Source organism: Equus asinus, chromosome 2 (genome assembly GCF_041296235.1).
Source record: "Equus asinus isolate D_3611 breed Donkey chromosome 2, EquAss-T2T_v2, whole genome shotgun sequence".
Taxonomy (NCBI): domain Eukaryota; kingdom Metazoa; phylum Chordata; class Mammalia; order Perissodactyla; family Equidae; genus Equus; species Equus asinus.
In genome coordinates, this window is record NC_091791.1 from 139,617,978 (window position 1) to 139,637,713 (window position 19,736).

General features: G+C 35.3%; 1 protein-coding gene across 14 annotated transcripts in view; it reads right to left on the bottom strand.

Moving 5' to 3' along the window:
- RNF111 (ring finger protein 111) overlaps positions 1–19,736 on the bottom strand; it is an 84,921-nt gene that overhangs the window by 30,292 nt on the left and 34,893 nt on the right. For all 14 annotated transcript variants that reach the window (XM_070500762.1, XM_070500755.1, XM_070500732.1 and 11 more), the window contains 2 exons: positions 17,723–18,621; positions 1,658–1,784 (listed from right to left, as the gene is read on the bottom strand). In XM_070500762.1, coding sequence (XP_070356863.1) covers positions 1,658–1,784; positions 17,723–18,602 — 1,007 coding nt within the window. In that variant the 5' untranslated portion in view covers positions 18,603–18,621. The remainder of the gene's footprint in view (positions 1–1,657; positions 1,785–17,722; positions 18,622–19,736) is intronic.

Genomic DNA, 19,736 nt, shown 5'->3' on the forward strand with positions numbered 1-19,736 from the left:
GCAATTGTCAAATCCTGACACAAAAGAATCTGAAACACAGATGCGTTCTCCTGAAGAGGAAGGGCCAAGAGCCAGCTAAACAGTGATAAAGTTAATATCCCAGGTAACAATAAGAAAAATAAATATGGGTAATGAGCACTGTGTCTTTTTACATTACCATGGTAAATGCATCTGTTTGAACATTAAGCATCTCCATGACAAAGAAAGATCTCCAATTCCACAAATAAAAATAGGTCCTTAATTTCGGCAATCCTTGTAGCTCATAAAAATTGAGTCAGTGTTGTACCAAGCACTAAGCAGTCATAGGATAACTGTGGCACACACCATGGAGGATCAATTTCCCCACAGCCTGGGAAAATCATTTAAAACTTAAAATAAACAGCGATATATTATAGAGTGCTCTCTTGCACGCCATTAGAAGTAGCACTCCAATGGAAAAGTGGCAAGTGGAAAAGCACATTCTAGGTACATGTGACATGCTTCCTAAATAAGAATCTTTTTTTTTTGTTAATCGATAACAACACAAGTTAAAATACAATGAGTAAATGCATTTCTAAATTCATTCAAATACAAAAATTAAGATTCATCCATAGATTAGTTTGGTGCATCAAACGGAAGACAGGAATGCTTTACTGTTTCTCTTACCAATATTTGTCATCATCTAAAGCACAAGATGAATACAGTGTTAGGATTTCTTTTTTTCTTTTCTTTTGGTCAAAGGGATTCCCAAAACGGCAATGTCATTTCCAGTTATTTATCAAAACAAATGAGGATTTTCATTCATCTTTTAGTATAGGGATTAGATGAAATTACTGAGACAAAAAATTTCAAAAAATATGTTTTATACTATGGTGCCCTAATATAAGAGCACAAACTTCACTGGTACCAATGAAATCTTGAAATAAGTAGATCATAACAAAAAGGAATAGTTTAGGGGCCAACTCCGTGGCTGAGTGATTAAGTTCGCACTTCCGCTTGGGCAGCCCAAGGTTTCGCTGGTTCAGATACTGGGCGTGGACCTAGTACCACCCATCAGGCCACGCTGAGGTGGCGTCCCACATAGCAGAACCAGGACCTACAACTAGAATACACAGGTATGTACTGGAGGGCTTTGGGGAAAAGAAGAAAAAAAGAAGATTGGCAACAGATGTTAGCTCAGGTGCCAATCTTTAAAAAAAAAAAATTAAAAGGGAAGAGTTCAACATCATTATTTTTCCTCAATATTATTTTTTTCACCTTTCATATTGGTTCCATCCCCAATACTTATGTATTAGTCACATCTAAATTTCAAAGGAGTTCACGAATTCTATGACTCATAGAACAAACTAAGTTTTGTCAAACACTAAGTAAAACTACTGTTTATCTTGAGCAATGACTCAGCTCTCATGGTATACTTCGGGTGCTTAAAAAATAATGACCCCTGAGCTTCTGGCTCAGCTGGTCTGGGATATGATCCAGGCAACAACTATCTTTATTTTATAATCTTTCCAGGTGAATCTGATGCAACTTGGTTTGAAAAACACTGCTCTGGTATATGCATACTCAAACTGGGTCTCAAAAACACAGAAACAAAAAAGTAAAAGAACACAAATATCTCCAGCACAAGTATGTTTAACTATTTCTATTGAAAACTTCAAATATTCAATTAAAATCTTACCGATAGCTTTCTCCAACTGTCACAATCTCTACTTCACTGTCAGTTGAGGTAACATTAATTTCTTCATTGGCAGTGACCTGGGGAGTGGAGGAAGCTTCTATCACAACAACATCTTCATCGATACTTCCTGGAAACAAAAAGAAAAAACATTGAAAAGGAATCTGCCCGTCAGCTAATTGATAGACAAAAATTTTTATTTTGACTTTGAAAACTATGAAATTCATTACAAAAGTAAAAATAATATGTCAAAATGAAAGGTTTTTCTTAAAAAACAGATCTAAACACACATAGTGAAAACAGTACTTACTCTCTTAATCTGTACATCTTCATGTTATTTCCTCTTTTATGATTTTTGTTTGTTCCTTACAAACTTAGTGGTTTTCATATGAATTTTTTTGATCTTATATAGAGATATTAACCCCCAAAGGTATTAAGATCTTACATAAGATAGCCACATTCTATAGATATTAACCCTTTAACAACTAAAGATAATACATTTGCTGTATGTTTTCTCCAAGGTTGTTTCTATTCACACGATATGACACTCTTTTAAGAACACACAGCTTTTTTAGTTTTATGCTATCAATCTGTAATTTTTTTTGTACATGCACTTTTCTAAATTATTCTAAGTTTGGAAAGTGTTTTCTTATTTGGAGGATGGATACACATTATATTTGGTTCAAGGTCTTTCCTTCAGTTATTTACTTCATCTAGAACTAATTCTTGTCTATGGCATTAGAAAAGATTATAAATAGAATCCAGCCCTGTCCTTCCATCGCTAACTGGCTATCACCAGACCACTTACTGAGAAATTCTCTCTTTTCCCGCATTAAATCTTGATAACTCCCTTAATATTTTTACTTGTTTTAGGTTACATTTGAAGTCATCTATTTAACCCCTTTGATACAGATTCTTGTGTCAGAGCATTTGTTTTTTTAAACAGCTTTTCTGAGGTATAACTTTCATACTTGAAAATTCACATTTTGCCTCAACAAGATATTCACACACCCACACTCACAGCCAAGAGTGAAAGCAACCTAAATGTCCATCAATGGATAAACAAAATGTGGTATACACAAACAATGGAATATCATTCAGCCTTAAAAAGGAAGGAAATCATATCATATCCTATAACATGAATGAATCCTGAGGATATTACACTAAGTGAAAAAACCCAGTTACCCACACAAAAATACCATATGGATTCCACTTGTATCTAAAATAGTCAAATTCATAGATAGAAAGTAGAATGGTGGCTACCAGGGCTGGGGGGAGTAGAGGAAAAGGAGTTGTTTAATGAGTATAGAGTTTCAGATTGCAAGAAGAAAAAGTTCTGGAGATCTGTTTCAAAACAACGTGAATACACTTAACACTACTAAACTGTACATTTAAAAATAGCTAAGATGGTAAAAAAAAAAAAGTTATGCTGCATTTCTTCTCTTGCTGTACTTTTCACAAACCTCGTGCTGAATGTCTTCTTTTTTTAAACATTCCTCCCTCTTCATTACTATCACCTGTCAATGTCAGCCAACAAGATCAGCCAACATTTTATAAGCCATATTTGTGATAAGAATTTTCTCATAATGAGAACAGTAAGAGTTAAAAATTTCACCCATTTTAATTGTACATTTCACTGATTTTAGTAAATTTATACAGGGTAACCATCACCTCAATCCAGTTTTAGAACATTTCCACCAACCTAAAAAGATCCCTCATGCCATTTCAGTCAACCATTATCCCTCCATGACCATCCCTATACCCCTACGACAACTGATCTGCTTTCTGTCATTATGGATTGGTTTGTATTTTCAAGGGTTCTATATGAATGGAGTCATGCATTACATATACTTTCATGTCTGGCTTCTTTCACTCAGTGTACTTATCTTGAGATTTATTCATGTTGTTGTGTATATCAGTATTCATTCTTTTTTATTGCTGAGTAGTATCCTAGCATATGAATATACCATAATTTGTTTACCCATTCTTCTGTTGACGAGCATCTGGATTTTCCTCACTTTTGGCTGTTACAAACAAACCTGCTATGAACATTCGTCTGTAAGGCTTCATACATACACGTACTTTCATTTCTCTTGGGTAAATACTTAGGAATGTAATTTCTGGGTACTACAGTAAATTTACGTTTAACCTTTTAAGGAACTACCAAATTCCTTTCCTAAGTGGCTATACAATTTTACATTCCCAAGAGGAAAATGAGGGCTCCAGTTTTTCCACATCCTCTCCAATAACTGTTATTGTCTCTTTTTTATTATAGCTATTCTGGTGGATATACAGTGGTATCTCACTGTGGTTTCGATTTTCATTTCTATAACAACTAATGATGCTGAGCATTTTTTCAAGCGATTAGCCACTTTGATGAAATGTCTACTCAAATCTTTTGCCCATGTTTAACTTGAACTTTGGTCTTACTGTTGAGTTGTCTAAGAGTTATTTATATATTTGGAATACAAGTATTTTATCAGATATATTATTTATAAATATTTTCTCCCAGTCAGTAGCATGTCTTCATTTTCTTAGCAGCGTCTTTTAAAGCATAAAAGTCTTTAATTCTGATGAAGTCCAAATTAGCAATTTCTTTTATAGGTCATGCTTTTGGTGACATATTTGAGAAATCTCTGCCTAACCAAAGGTCACTGAGAATTTCTCCTGTTTCTTCTACAAGTTGTATAGTTTAGCTCTTACATTTAGGTCTATGATCCATTTTTTTAAGTTTTTGTGTCTGACATGATGTATAAGGTCTAAATTCATATTTTTTGCATGTGGATCTACAATTGTCCCAACACCATGTTTTGAAAAGACTAGAATAATTCTATTCTGAAACCTCATAGTTTGAGGTTTTCCCAATTATTCTTCAGGACCATAAAATCAAGGGGAAAGAAAAATTCCTGAGATTTGAACTAGACTGACATTAAGCAACACTAATGAAGCCCCAATATCTCCATAATGTATATTTTTTTCATCTAAGAATATATCTTGCCATCTTTAGAAAAATTACAGCTTGGTTTGATCATAAATGCAACTCTCTATAAAACTATATAATTTTCTTCATAGAAGCCAAATATACTCCTATTAAAATTATTCTAGACACTTTATTTTTTTCGTTGCTCTTATAACTGAGCTGTTTTTTCACCATATTTCCTACTAGTACGTAGGAATAACACTGATATACTATATTCATTTTTATCCAACTCCTATAACTCTTGCTTATCACAATGACAACAAACGGTTCAACCTTCTTGCCGCTGGAATTTATACAGTCAACATTCCTTCACCCAAGGTGCCATTCCTTGGCAACCTGGAATTTCATCTCTAATACATCTCTACACCATCAAACATCTGCACTACTTCCAAAGCTGGCCAGTATCTGGAGGAAGTACAAGTCCATGACAAAGATCTACAACACACACTCTGATACTCCAAAGAGGAGAACAAAGCAGGCACTAGTAAATCACAGAAGCAATGCAAAATGATCTGATTTGGAGAAAGTTATTTTTCTGAATATTTCATAATATTGTATTTACATTTTGGAAAATTTGCAAATTGTTATATTAAGTAGAAAAAAATTAAGATTTAAGAATTCTGAAATGTGCACATTTTTTAAGTAGTTTCTGAGTTCTAAAGATTACGCACAGACATATTGAGGGAGAATGTATTTTTAACATCATATTTTTATCTTATAGGCAGAGGAAAAATAGCACTCAAGTGGCCATTTAAAATAATATTCTAGATTCAATTTCCAAATTACTTTTCCAATTCTTGCTTCATAATCATGTACACGAGGTAGCTTAACATAAGAGTACAAAAAGAACTGTATATTTAAAACTATAAGCATTATAAATAAAATGCCATGGATTTTTTAAAACTTCCCTTATTTTAACCTACCAACTGGATATTACCATTCTACATGAAGAAAGCTACATCAACAAAGCAACTTAATTAGCGATTTCTCTCCATGTATGTGTACATTAAATTTCTTTAAAAGTCTGTAAAAAAATAATATTATTAAACATCTCTTACACAGTTAAGCAAAGTCAAATATAAATGTAACATTTTGAAGTTCCAATGATAAATGATACAAAGCTAGCTCTGCTAATTCATTAAAATTGAATTTATATATACTTTTCCTTTCTTTTGTTTTGTTGAGGAAGATTAGCCCTGAACTAACACCTGTTGCCAATCTTCCTCTTTGCCTGCTTGAGGAAGATTAGCCCTGAGCTACATCTGTGCCAATGTTCCTCTATTTTATATGTGGGTCACCACAACAGCATGGCTGACAACTGGTATAGGTCTGTGCCCAGGATCCAAACCTGTGACACCAGCCCACTGAAGCAGAGGGTGCTGAACTTAACCACTAGGCCATGGGACTAGCCCCCAATTTATATAATTTTTTATGATCAAACAGATTGTGTAACTAAAGGGTATATAAATAACTCACTTAGGCACTCTTACTCTATTACTTAACACCATTATATTTCTAAAAAGGACCTTTACAAGCATAACTTGAACATAATACATAAAAATTATGTAACTAAATAACAATCACAATAGGCAAGATTTTGGCATCTACAATCTAGTGTCTTCTCTAGGATGACAATTATTTAAAACAAAATTTAAAGGAAACATTCCTAAAATTATGAAGTTAACCTTAATACAGATTTTAAAAACTCAGGAGAATAGGTCAGTTTTTATTGGACCAATTTTATTTTCATGTTGTCTTTTACATTTAGAAATATTAAAGGATAAGAAATTTCAGTACAGCTAAGACATTAGGGTGGTGGGACTCTAGGTGATTTTCTTCTATTTCTTTTGAGATTACTTATGTTGTTTGTACCTTTTAAAACATCATGAGAGAAAAATGTAACACCCTGGAAAGAATGTGGTAGTGTAACGATGGTAACAAAAACAGCGGTTTCTCTGACAGAGCTCTTCATGAACTCAACATCCATTTCCAATCCCTGATAAGGGGTCAGAGATTCTCTCTGCAGCAGCTACAAGCAATGTCAGCCACCGTAATCACTGACTACCCTGGTCCCTCTGTGCCTTAAGTCTAGCATGATGCTAATGATAAGAATAGCTTCCTATTTGTGAACATGTACCTTTGTGCCATGTACAACATTCTAGCTCCATCAAGAAACTGAAACTTGGAAAGTTTAAATGATTTTTCAAGCAAAGAGTAAGCAATACTTGAAACTCAAACCTAATTCCAGTTCCAAGGCTCATACTCTTCACATAAACTACATCACAGTGCCATAACTACCCAACATGTCAATGCTAGTCACTATCAAAAGCATCTTCCTGCTACCAGTTGCTTTTGCTACTGCTTCTCTGTCTTTTGTGGTCACAAAGTTACTGAAGTTTGTAGCAGCTGTGACTCTTCTTTGGACTCTTCTGTTGGGTATCCATCCAACAGAAATGAAAAAAACACAGGTATATATGCTGCTCTGAACATTATTTACAATAGCCAAATACTGGAAACAATTTGATTTCTATCATCTGATAAATGGGTAAACAAAATGTGGTATATCTGTACAATGAAACACTATAAAGAAATTAAATAATAAAATAAATAGAAATTGATTACTGATAGCTGCTACAACATGGATAAACCTCAAAAACATTATGGTAAGTGAAAGAAGCCAGACACCAAAGACTACATATTGTATGATTTCATTTCTATGAAATGTCCAGAAAAAGCAAGTTTATAGAGACAGCAACAGATTAGCAGTTGTGTAGGACTGAGGGCAGGACAGGGATTAACTACAAACAAGCAGGAGAGATCTTTTGGGATTAATGGAAATGTTCTAAAACTGTATTGTGGGGATGGTTACACAACCCTAAATTTACTAAAAAATCAGTGAATTGTACACTTAAAATATATGAATTTTATGGTAGGTAAATTATACCTCAATAAAGCTGCTGTTGGGGTTTCTTTTTTCAGTTACAAAACATTCCCTGCAAGATGCAAAACTAGACTTCAGTAAAGGAAAAGACATGCCATATTCTGGGATAGGAATATCCAAAATCCTAAAGATGTCAGTTCACCCTAATTTAGCCTACAAATACAACCACAATAAAAATCCCATCATGTGTCTGCCTACTATACTACTACCATCCTCAGATAAACAAGTTGATTATAAGTTCACTTAGAAGAACAAACAAGCAGGAATAACCAAGAAATTATAAAAGGGTCTATAATTAAAAGTGTGCTTCTAGTGCATGGATAGACAGACCAATGGAACAGAATGAAAATTCCATAAATAGATCCAAATGCCTATAAATTTAATATATGACAAAGGTGGCATCTCAAGTCAATAGGAAAAAGAAAATTTTTAATGATGCGTTTTGGGACAATTGAACAGCTGCAGGCACAAAAAAAATTGGATCCAGTCTTCATATTGTACATGAGGATAAATATTAAATAGATCCATGCTTTCAATGTACAAAAGAAGTAAACAATACAAGGGCTAGGGGAAAAATAGGTTAATTCCCCTATAGACTTGGAGTGGGAAAAACTTTCCTAGCTATGATTGAAAACCCAGAAACAGTAAAGATAAAGGTCGACAAACGTGACTAAGCAAAAGAAATTTTAGCATGGTGAAAAATTATAGCAAAGTCAAAAAGACTAATGACAAATTTGGGAAAAATGTTATTATATAGGATTTATAGCTCTAATACATAAAAAGCTTCTAAAAATGGATGGAACAATGAAGATCAACATCCTGACAGAAAAACAGGCAAAATGTATGAAAAGATTGATCACAAGAAGTGTAAATAACTTTTAAACATATGGAAAAAATGCAACATTACTCATAAAAAAAGAAAATATAAATTAAAAATATACTGACATACTATTTCTTACCTATCAGATGAACCCAAAAAACTAAAGTTTTACAACAATTTCTGTTGGAAAAGCATTGGGAAAACAGGCACTCTCATACACTGCTGGTATGTATCCAAAATGGTTATGATCCCCATAGAGAAAGATTTGAGTATATTTTTAAAAAAACATATGCATTGATCTTTGATTCACCAATCCCCTCCTAAAATTCCACCCCAAAGACGCAATGGCAAAAAATATTAAATGATATATACAAAAAATATGCACTGCCGTGCTATTCATAACAGCAAAAGTCTACAGACTGTTCATCAACAGGAGACTGGTAGAACAAACCATGGTGTAACTATACAATGGAGTACTATGAAGCTGTAAAAAAGAAGAGAAATGAAAAAAATGAATAGATGAATAAAAGTGTATGTATTATATGCTTTATCTCATATACACACTTTTATTCCTCTATAGTATCTCTATACCCTAACAATTATATATATTATTAAGTGAAAAAAGCAAAAGACACTTTTTGAGTATGAGAAGGGGAAGGATAAGAATATATATAGATATTTGCTTATATTTTTGAAGAGAAAAAAATGGAATAACAAATAAAAACAAAAAAACTAATAAAATGGTTATCTATAGGGGAGAGAAAGATAGGAAGAGGGGGCGGAGGTGGAAAACTAGACCTTGCTGAATATATATCTTGTTTAAAAGTTTTGACTTTGAAACCAGGTAAATGTTTTACATAATTAAAAAGCAAAATTAAAATTTTTAACAAAGCACTTTTAAAAAAAATCTTAAAACAACTATAAAACAAATGAAGCTAAATGCATATTAAATTAGTGGCATAACCACAAATAAAACTGGCCAAGGGCAAAAAGGAACCACACACAAAAAATACTACATTATACTCATTAGAATTATTGTTGTAATAATTGTAAATAATTTCATTTACATTCATTTATGAATGTTCATTTACGTGTATGTATTTATAGTATATATAGGATAAAGCAAAAAAGTTATTATTAAGAATCAAGATTTTCGGGGCCGGCTCCGCGGCCAAGTGGTTAGGTTTGCGCGCTCCACTGCGGCAGCCCAGGGTTTGGATCCTGGGCACGGACATGGCACTGCTCGTCAGGCCACGTTGAGGTGGCATCCCACATCCCACAACTAGCAGGACCTGCAACTAAGATATACAACTATGTACAGGGGGGATTTGGGAAGACAAAGCAGAAAAAAAAAAAAAAAGAATCAAGATTTTCAATGTAAGAGTAAAGATCCAAATATAAAACACAAGCTTACATAAAAACCCTAACCCTAAACTTTCCATGGAAATATTCATAAAAATTAATGAATGATTGGCAGAATCCCAAGAACATTCTTCACAGAAATTGAACAAACAATCCTAAAATTCATATGGGGCAACAAAAGACCGCGAATTGCTAAAGCAATCCTGAGCAAGAAAAACAAAGCCGGCGGAATCACAATCCCTGATTTCAAAACATACTACAAAGCTACAGTGATCAAAACAGCATGGTACTGGTACAAAAACAGGTCCACAGATCAATGGAACACAATTGAAAGCCCAGAGATAAAACCACACATCTATGGACAGCTAATCTTCGACAAAGGAGCAGGGGGCCTACAATGGAGAAAAGAAAGTCTCTTCAACAAACGGTGCTGGGAAAACTGGACAGCCACATGCAAAAGATTGAAAATTGACCATTCTTTTTCACCACACACTAAAATAAACTCAAAATGGATCAAAGACCTAAAGATTAGGCCTGAGACAATAAGTCTTTTGGAAGAGAATATAGGCAGTACACTCTTTGACATCAGTTTCAAAAGAATCTTTTCGGACACTATAACTCCTCAGTTGAGGGAAACAATAGAAAGAATAAACAAATGGGACTTCATCAGACTAAAGAGCTTCTTCAAGGCAAGAGAAAACAGGATTGAAACAAAAAAACAGCTCACTAATTGGGAAAAAATATTTACAAGCCACTTATCCGACAAAGGGTTAATCTCCATAATATACAAAGAACTCACACTGCTTAACAACAAAAAAACAAACAACCCAATCAAAAAATGGGCAGAGGACATGAACAGACATTTCTCAAAAGAAGATATGAATATGGCCAATAGACACATGAAAAGATGTTCATCATCGCTAATCATCAGGGAAATGCAAATCAAAACTACACTAAGATATCACCTTACACCTGTTAGATTGGCAAAAACATCCAAAACCAAGAGCAACAAATGTTGGAGAGGTTGTGGAGAAAAAGGAACCCTCATACACTGTTGGTGGGAATGCAAACTGGTACAGCCACTATGGAAAACAGTATGGAGATTTCTCAAAAAGTTAAAAATACAAATACCCTATGACCCAGCCATCCCATTACTGGGTATCTATCCTAAGAACCTGATATCAGAAATCTCAAGAGTCCGTTGCACCCCTATGTTCATCGCAGCATTATTTACAATAGCCAAGACGTGGAACCAGCCTACATGTCCAGAAACTGATGATTGGGTAAAGAAGATGTGGTATATATACACAATGGAATACTACTCAGCCATAAAAAAAGACAAAATTGGCCCATTCACAACAACGTGGATGGACCTCAAGGGTATTATGTTAAGCGAAATAAGCCAGTCAGAGAAAGACGAACTCTATATGACTCCACTCATAGGTGGAAGTTAGTATATTGATAAGGAGATCAGATCGGTGGTTACCAGGGAAAAGGGGGGGTGGGGGGAGGGCACAAAAGGGGAAGTGGTGTACCCACAACATGACTAACAAAAATGTACAACTGAAATCTCACAAGGTTGTAATCTATCATAACATTAATAAAAAAAAAAAATTAATGATTGGGGCTGGCTCCGTGGCCGAGTGGTTAAGTTCGCGCACTCCGCTGCGGCGGCTCAGGGTTCGAATCCTGGGCGCGGACATGGCACTGCTCGTCAGGCCACGTTGAGGCGGCGTCCCACATCCCGCAACTGGAAGGACCTGCAACTAAGATATACAACTGTGTACAGGAGGAGTTTGGGGAGATAAAGCAGAAAAAAAAAGACTGGCAACAGTTGTTAGCCCAGGTGCCAATCTCAAAAAAAAAAAATTAATGATTGATCCCTTTCTAAAATCTTTACATTCCTAATTTTGTCCATTAAAACAACCAAAAAGCACTGATAACCCAACAGAGCAATGAATACCTTAATTTCCAGTTTATAGCCTCTAAATATCACTTCTCAATCAAAGGACATCAGGAGTAAAGAAATGATTGTTTCCAGGTTTAGGGCAGAGAATGTAATGGATGACTCTGGACCATCCTGTTATATCGGAGAGTAAGGAAGTTATCAAAGACTACTGGGGTGGTAGCAAAAGTACACACATCCAACTTGGATGCTCCCACTGGCCAAAGATGAAACTATTTGAGCATCAAAAATAATAAAAAAGATTGCAACACATCAACTATGCTAAACCCCACAAATTCATAACAATACTTGAAAATGAAAAACCTCTTTGGATATTGCTAGAGTACCAATTTATTCTGAAAAGTGGTAAACGAAGACAAAGAATCAAGCATTCATCCTACCTTTCCTGTATTGACTGTATTTCAGAGTAACCAACCAGTTGATGAAGGAAGAATTCTTCCCTAAAGAAGAATCTCAGTTAACAAATCTAAGCAGAACAATAGAATCAGAAAGTCAACATTTTGCAACCTCTAATGAAATAATGGATCTAGGTAAAATCACCAAAGCTGATAAAAATATTACGTGAAATGTTGATTGGGGAACTTTATAGTAGAAGGATCAGGATGATGTCATCTGAACCATCGATCAATTTTAACATGTAATGCAACAGAAAGAACACAGCACCACTGAAAAAGAGTTGCTGAACTGAATCTGAATGTAATCAAGCTTCTAGCTATCTAACTACCAGTTTGCAGGAAATACGTAGTATATAAAAATGAACTAAATGGTATCATGTCTAGAAATTGTTCTGAATTCTCTCTCTTGAAAAAAGTGAGAGGTGATTGGCAGAACGTTGAAAACTGAAGCTAAATTATGAATACGTGAGAGTTCATTGTATACCTCTATTTTTGCGTGTGAAAATTTCCATTATAAAAAAAAACAAAAAATCCTCTATGAATGATACATTCACAGATTTAGATAAAATTCCTAGTATTAGGACTTTACAATTCCAAGGTTTATCTTCTTAAGCAAAGCTTTGAAACAGTTAAGTCAGTACAGTATGGAGTGTACTTTGAAAATATGAATATACATATGTTGGATATATATATTTTTAAAGCTATAAACAAAAATATACAGCTATTGGATTAAAAAAACCAAACTGGGAAATAGGGATTTTCCCAGTCCTAATATAAGGTAAAATGGTATCTATATTTTGGGATAAAATCTCTAGTGACAGCATCACTCCTGGAGTCAGTAAGTACTATATCTCACACAAAGTAAACGAGGATGATAATATGCTCTTGAAAACTGTGTTGGATGACTTAAAAAATGGTTCTAGGGCCAGCCCTAGTGGCCTAGTGGTTAAGTTCGGCACGCTCTGCTTCGGCAGCCTGGGCTTGGTTCCCAGGCAGGGACCTACACCACTCATCTGTCATTGGTCATGCTGTGGTGGCAGCTCATATACAAAAGAAGGAAGATTGGCAGTGGATGTTAGCTCAAGGTGACTCTTCCTCAGTAAAAAGAAAAAAAAAAAAAGATTTGTCTTTGGAGAAGCAAAAGTCAGACTGCCTTAAAAAAAAAAAAATGGTTCCAGCAATGTCAAGTTACTGATGTCTGAGATGCCTGGGTGAATAAAACTATTATCAGGAAATATGAGTACTAATAGGCAATATTTCTAAGTTAACATTTACTCAATATTTTATATATGCAAATAAATAAGTAATTTAGTTATAAGACATCTGACTATTTTAACTACAGCCCTAAAAGTGTATACTTCAAAATAACCAAAACTTTTTTTCTCCTCAATAGGAAAATGGGACTGGCATATTCAGGCTCTCTTACTTGGGAGCATATATGGTATTTACATTTCCTTCAAGTCTGGAGGACATATGATCTACAAATACTTAACTAATTAAAAAGTTAATAAATAAGAAGGTCCTCATATCCACAACTGGCCAGCCTGTGGTCTAGTGGTTAAGATTCAGCATTCTCAGTGCTGCAGCCTGGGTTCGTTTCCTGGTCAGGGAACCAGACTACCCAGTGTCGGTTGTCATACTGTGGTGGCTACATGTTGCTGTGATGCTGAAAAGCTATGCCACCAGTATTTCAAATACCTGAAGGTCACCCATGGTGGATAGGTTTTAGCAGAGCTTCTAGACTAAGGAGGAGGACCTAGCCACCCACTCACAACAACATTGGCCATGAAAACCCTATGAATAGCAGCAGAGCATTGTCTGATACAGCACCAGGAGGTGAGAGGATGGCAGAAAAAAGACTGGGAAGGGTTCTGTTCTGCTGTACACAGGGTCACTAGAAGTCAGAATAGACTCGACAGCACTAACACCATATTCACACTTAATTAGAAAACCCAAGCCTTCAGCACTGAAAAATAAAAACGTAAGCAGCAGTTCAGATAAGGTTCACTGAAGAGATCACAGAAATATGTCACTAAAATCAACATCTACTCTCAAACTTAGCTTCTATTAGGTTATTTTAAAATATCTTAAGTGTTTTGCAAATATTATCAGGAACAAAACAGGATGTACAAATTCTCAACCTGATTGCTAACTGGGAATAACTCAATGTCTAACAACCCAAATGACATACCATCTTGGCTTTCCAGGCTTGAATAGAGAGCCCTAATAAATCTAAAAGACAATTAATGATGAAGCAAGAAGAAAACAGGGACTTCCTAGAAATCTACTAATTCCAACAAATGAACTAATGTTTGTTATACAATGTAAAGTACTGACTTAAATAACTCATTCTTAGGTGATTTGGTAAAACCAGTTAATTATCTACAACTGCTGTGCCTTAGTGAGTTTGACGATATAACAATACTTAACATGTAAAACATTCTGTCAGTTCACTACGGCAATAGCCAATAAGTGTTGATGGACAGTGTATGAAAAGTTGTCCCAGTAGCTCCAGAGTAACTAATACCCATGCATACAAATCATATTATTAAAGTTTAGTATATAAATCTAATTAAAATTTGAGATATTCCAACCCTCTCCCAATTCCTAACAGTAAAATGTAATGGACTTGGAGTCAGAAAGCCAGCATTAAAAATATATCTAGAAGAAACTCTCTCTTAAGAACCTAAGGAAGCCAATTTTTTGAGAGCTGATATTTCCTGGTAACAGAGCTAGGTCTCATCAATAATTCAGTTTAACTATTCTGAATATACATCATTCTAAAATGGTTTTCCAGATGTTTCATCTGTAACATGAGGGTGATAACAGAATCCACTTCATTAGGACATATAAAACACTTAGTGCATTACCAGCACAGAGTAAATATCCAACAAATGCTAGGTATTTTTATTATCATAATGACATCATCCACTGTTGGGTGGTAAAGGAACTTGATACAAACTCCTTGCAGGACATTCTGGTAACAATAGCTAGCGAATTTTTAAATGTATATATCCTCTGATATATACTTTTAGAAAGTATTCCTCAAGATACACTTGCACAGATGTGCAAAAATGTTTGTACAAAGCTGTTCAATGCAGCCAACATTCATCAACAAAAGCTGGTTAAATAAATTACGGAATCTTCATACAAAGGGAATACTATGCAACTATTTTTAAAAATGAGATAATTGGGGCCAGCCCGGTGGTGCAGCAGGTAAGTTTGCATGTTTCACTTCGGCGGCCTGGGGTTCGCCAGTTCTGATCCTGGGTACAGACCTATGCACCGCTTGTCAAGCCATGCTGTGACAGGTGTCCCACATATAAAGTAGAGGAAGATGGGCATGGATGTTAGCTCAGGGCCAGGCTTCGTTAGCAAAAAGAGGAGGATTGGTGGCAGATGTTAGCTCAGGGCTAATCTTCCTCAAAAAAAAAAAAAGAGAGAGATAACTATGAGGCCAGCCTGGTGGCGTAGTGGTTAAGTTCACTCACTCCACTTTGGCAGCCTGGGGTTCACAGGTTCAGATCCTAGGCACAGACACAGCACACTCGTTAAGCGATGCTGTGGCAGCATCCCACATAAAACAGGGGAAGGTTGGCACAAATGTTAGCTCAGGGTCAATCTTCTTCACACACAAAAAAAAGAGATAACTATACATACTGATATTTAAAAACCCCACACTGTTTATTTATCCTTACATATGGTTTCATGTTTTTTGAAGGAATAAGAAACTGCTGATTACTTCTGGGTAATAAGACTGGGATCCAAGAGACGAAGTAAACATTTATTTGTTATTTTACACTTTTTGGTACTTTTAAAATTCCACACCATGTGAATGTTATTATTAAAGCATCATTAAAAAAAAAAACAAAAACCAAAAACCCACAACTAGTTTAAAGCAAAACACTGGTCTAGAATCAAGAAAACACCAAGAATACTTGGTTTCAACTTTTGGATTTGTGTTTCCAGAGACAAATATTAAAGGATAATGTCTGAAAATAATGTAATTGAAATAACGTAATTCTTCCAAGATAGTAAAAAACCACATGCTACAATAAGTATTAAACAAGATTTAAAAATGAATTACAGAGTTTGCATTTATCTTAAATACTTGAGAACATAAGAATTCCTTTCTTCCTAGAAACAGACACTGATACTGACTTACATTTACTCTATTCTCATGCCTCCTACAAATATCAGCTCCTTGGAACTTCTGCTTCACCTCACCAACCATCTTGCCTCCCTAATTTCAAGCAGAAACTGGGCTCTGCGGCTCCCTCTCTCAAAACTAATGTCTTCGCATTCTAACCACCCGAGGAAAATGTGAAATATGACTATGAAGCAAGACAATTCCTCTTCTCATCTCCCTCATTCTCAAGAGACCTCAGAGAATGGTTGCTGTAACCTCCTCCCAGCTGTAGGTGCTCTCAGTGAGCTTTTTTTAAAACAAATATGTGAGTAGGTTAAAAAAAACTAAGTGAACATGGCTAAGACTAAAATTAAGAACAAAGTTACATGTTCCAGGTTCTGGAAAGGAGAGAAAAACAGAAAAGGAAGAGGAAAAAGAGTCTTGAAAAAAGAAGGGACCCATATAGAAGACGAGAAGAGGGGGAAATGGCATATCTGCACAGCAGCCTAGCAGGCTCTGCCCTTACCAGGCAGGCCATCAGGCATAGACTGGGAAAGCTTTGTGTCAGTATCAGAAACCATGATCTTAGCCTTCTAAAAAGCTCTCCCTATTCCCCATTTCCTTATACTTTCACAAGACATTTATCTTTTCCCTCAGTTCAGACCTTACTCCTCAATGCTCACTTCATCAACTTCCTTTAAATTACAACAAACTGTAAAAATGGCATATATGAAACATACTTATTCTTCAGAGACTGTCCATAAACTTATTCTAGTTAAATATAACATCTACTGTGAGGGAGGAGAGTGCACTAAAGCTAACACTCTATCAATTCACTATTAACTGATTAGTCATATGCTCTACTGAGCACTGTTAGGACTAAAAGTTTGTGTTCCAGTATCAGAATATGAGTTACCTCTCAAATACTTAAAATTATTTTTCAGTTATAAAGAACATGACAAGGTAACAGTAAACAATAAGAACAGAGTACATAAAGGAAAAATAATATTAAGTAGTCTTTTTAATGACTAGAATTGTTCTTACTGTGGTTGAATGTGAAAGAAATCCATCACACAGCTATCTGAAAAAGTATTCATAAAAGTTAAACATACTAAAGAAACACTACAGGAAAAAAAAACTACCATAAATCAACAACTCATAAAATATAATCTAATATATATTAAACAGTGAAAATTGTTTTTTCTTTAAAAAAAAACTGCTTGCTTTATTTTTATCAAAAAACAGAAATTTTAAAATTTTCTATTTAAGATTTTAGAAAATTTTAAAATTTCTATTTCAGAATTGGAGTCATGGTTTAATACTACAGTTTGTTATTTATACAGCTTAAAAATAAAAGCTAATAAGAGTCTCATATTCCTTCTAAATACAATGAAATCACTAAAATATAGACGAAAACAAGCACGAACACAATGCAATAGCTTCCTTGTTTTACTCAACTTAAGAAACATTTTTACCTGAGGGAACAGCGGGATTGTTTGGGTGGTTTTCGCTGGCAGAAACAAACAAATCTTCTTCTCCTTCAGTGGAGGAGCTGGAAGAGGATTCACTGCTGAGGTCGTTCTCACTGGAACTACTAGAACTGGGGAGCAAGGCATATTTTCTTCGGGCTAACACTTCTCGTTTTTTCCTCTGCATTAATATCCTCTCCTTTTGTTTCTGTGTCCTCTGTGAGGAATTATTCTTTACAAACCTCTTTCTACATGGAAGTCTCCTTAATGGACTGCTATGAAAACAGGGTCTTTTCATTAACAATCCTGACACAGATTCTGTCTCAGGCCGAGGCCACTTTTGGGACCGTGCACTGTGAGTCCTACCTTTAGCACTCAAAGTTGCCTGGGAATGTCTTACAGAGACTTCCTTATCCTCCTCCGAAGTCACCGTATCAGAATCTCCAAAATGCAGACTAGATGAAGGAGAAGAAAGACAATCACTAAAAGACGAATCATTATCTTCATCGCTTGGTGTTTCTAGGTGTTGCCTCAATCCTAATATTCCCTGGTTCTCTTTAACACAATTTTGCGTGTATGAAGGGCCAGCCTGCTGGCTTTTGCGTTTTTTTCTCACAACAACACTTTTTTCTTGCTCTTGTTGGTTACCATTCATGTCCTTTTCTTGTTTTTGAGAATCATCACACAAATGAGAGAAGTCATTCCCCACTTTACTATTAATCATCTCAACTCCTGCAGGAAAATTTTTGGCTGCCCCAATGGGCTCTGGATGCAAGAGGATCCCTTTCAGACTCTCCTGTGTCTTGGGCGCATCAGCAGGAATCTCACTCTTCATATCCACTTCTAAGGTATAGAGCTTCTTATATTCAGGAGTCCATTGAGACATGGGAAACTTTAAGGAAGGCCTAGAAGACACAATTAGATATTAAAAAGATGGTTAATGTGTTTTATTACACTATTTAATTGAAGAGGTCTCAGATTCCACTGAGAACATTCCTGTAATAGGCCAGAGCTGCCTTTTCCTCATCAAGATATAAAGCGAGTCATTTTACTGTTCTTAGAAAACATTTTTCTCTGATACATCTACCCATATATCCAATTTCTAGAAATATAGTAAAGATGACAGAACATAAGCCTACTTGAAAACTTCTAGTAACCAAAAGCTGATCTTACTGTATATCTTCCTATCTTCAGGAACATAACATATTTGGTCAAAATCAAACAATTTCTTCAAAACCTATTACAGTAGAAATAGATTAAAGGATTAGAATTCAAAAGACTGATCAGTCAACAATGTTTCATCCTGGTATATCACATTTTAAAGCGGTAATTATATTAAATATTTTCTGCACATCTAGATAGTTACTATATTAGAAAGGCTACTACAGATAATGGATTAGCATGAATACGGCTTCTCTTTCCCATGGCTCTTTCCTTCATACCACTCTATTCTCTAATGAGAATTCAAACTCACTGATATGACAGCAGGCACAACTACTGCATTTCAGAAAGTTTTTGATACATACAGGAAGGCTCAAGCCAACAACACTATGAGTTGCTGAAGATCACTGAGTTAAAGCAGTACATCAGAACATAAAATCAAACTTCCTATGGCTAATCTAAATGTATCTAAATCATTCAACCTCTGAAATTATGAGCTGCTGAAAAAGGAGACTTGAAATTAAAGCATCTACATCAATGCAATGTACATACAAGAAAGTTAATAATGGGGGCTGGCCTCATGGCCAAGTGGTTAAGTTCGTGTGCTCCGCTTCGGCAGCCCAGGGTTTCAGCGGTTTGGATCCTGGGCACGGACAGGGCACTGCTCATCAAGCCATGCTGAGGTGGCATCCCACATAGCACAACTAGAAGGACCCACAACTAAAAATACGCAACTACATACCAGGAGGCTTTGGAGAGAAAAAGGAAAAATAAAATCTTAAAAAAAAAAAAGACTTTAAAAAATATTTTTTCATTGAAGTATAACACAGACACACATATTCTAAGTTTATAGCTTGAT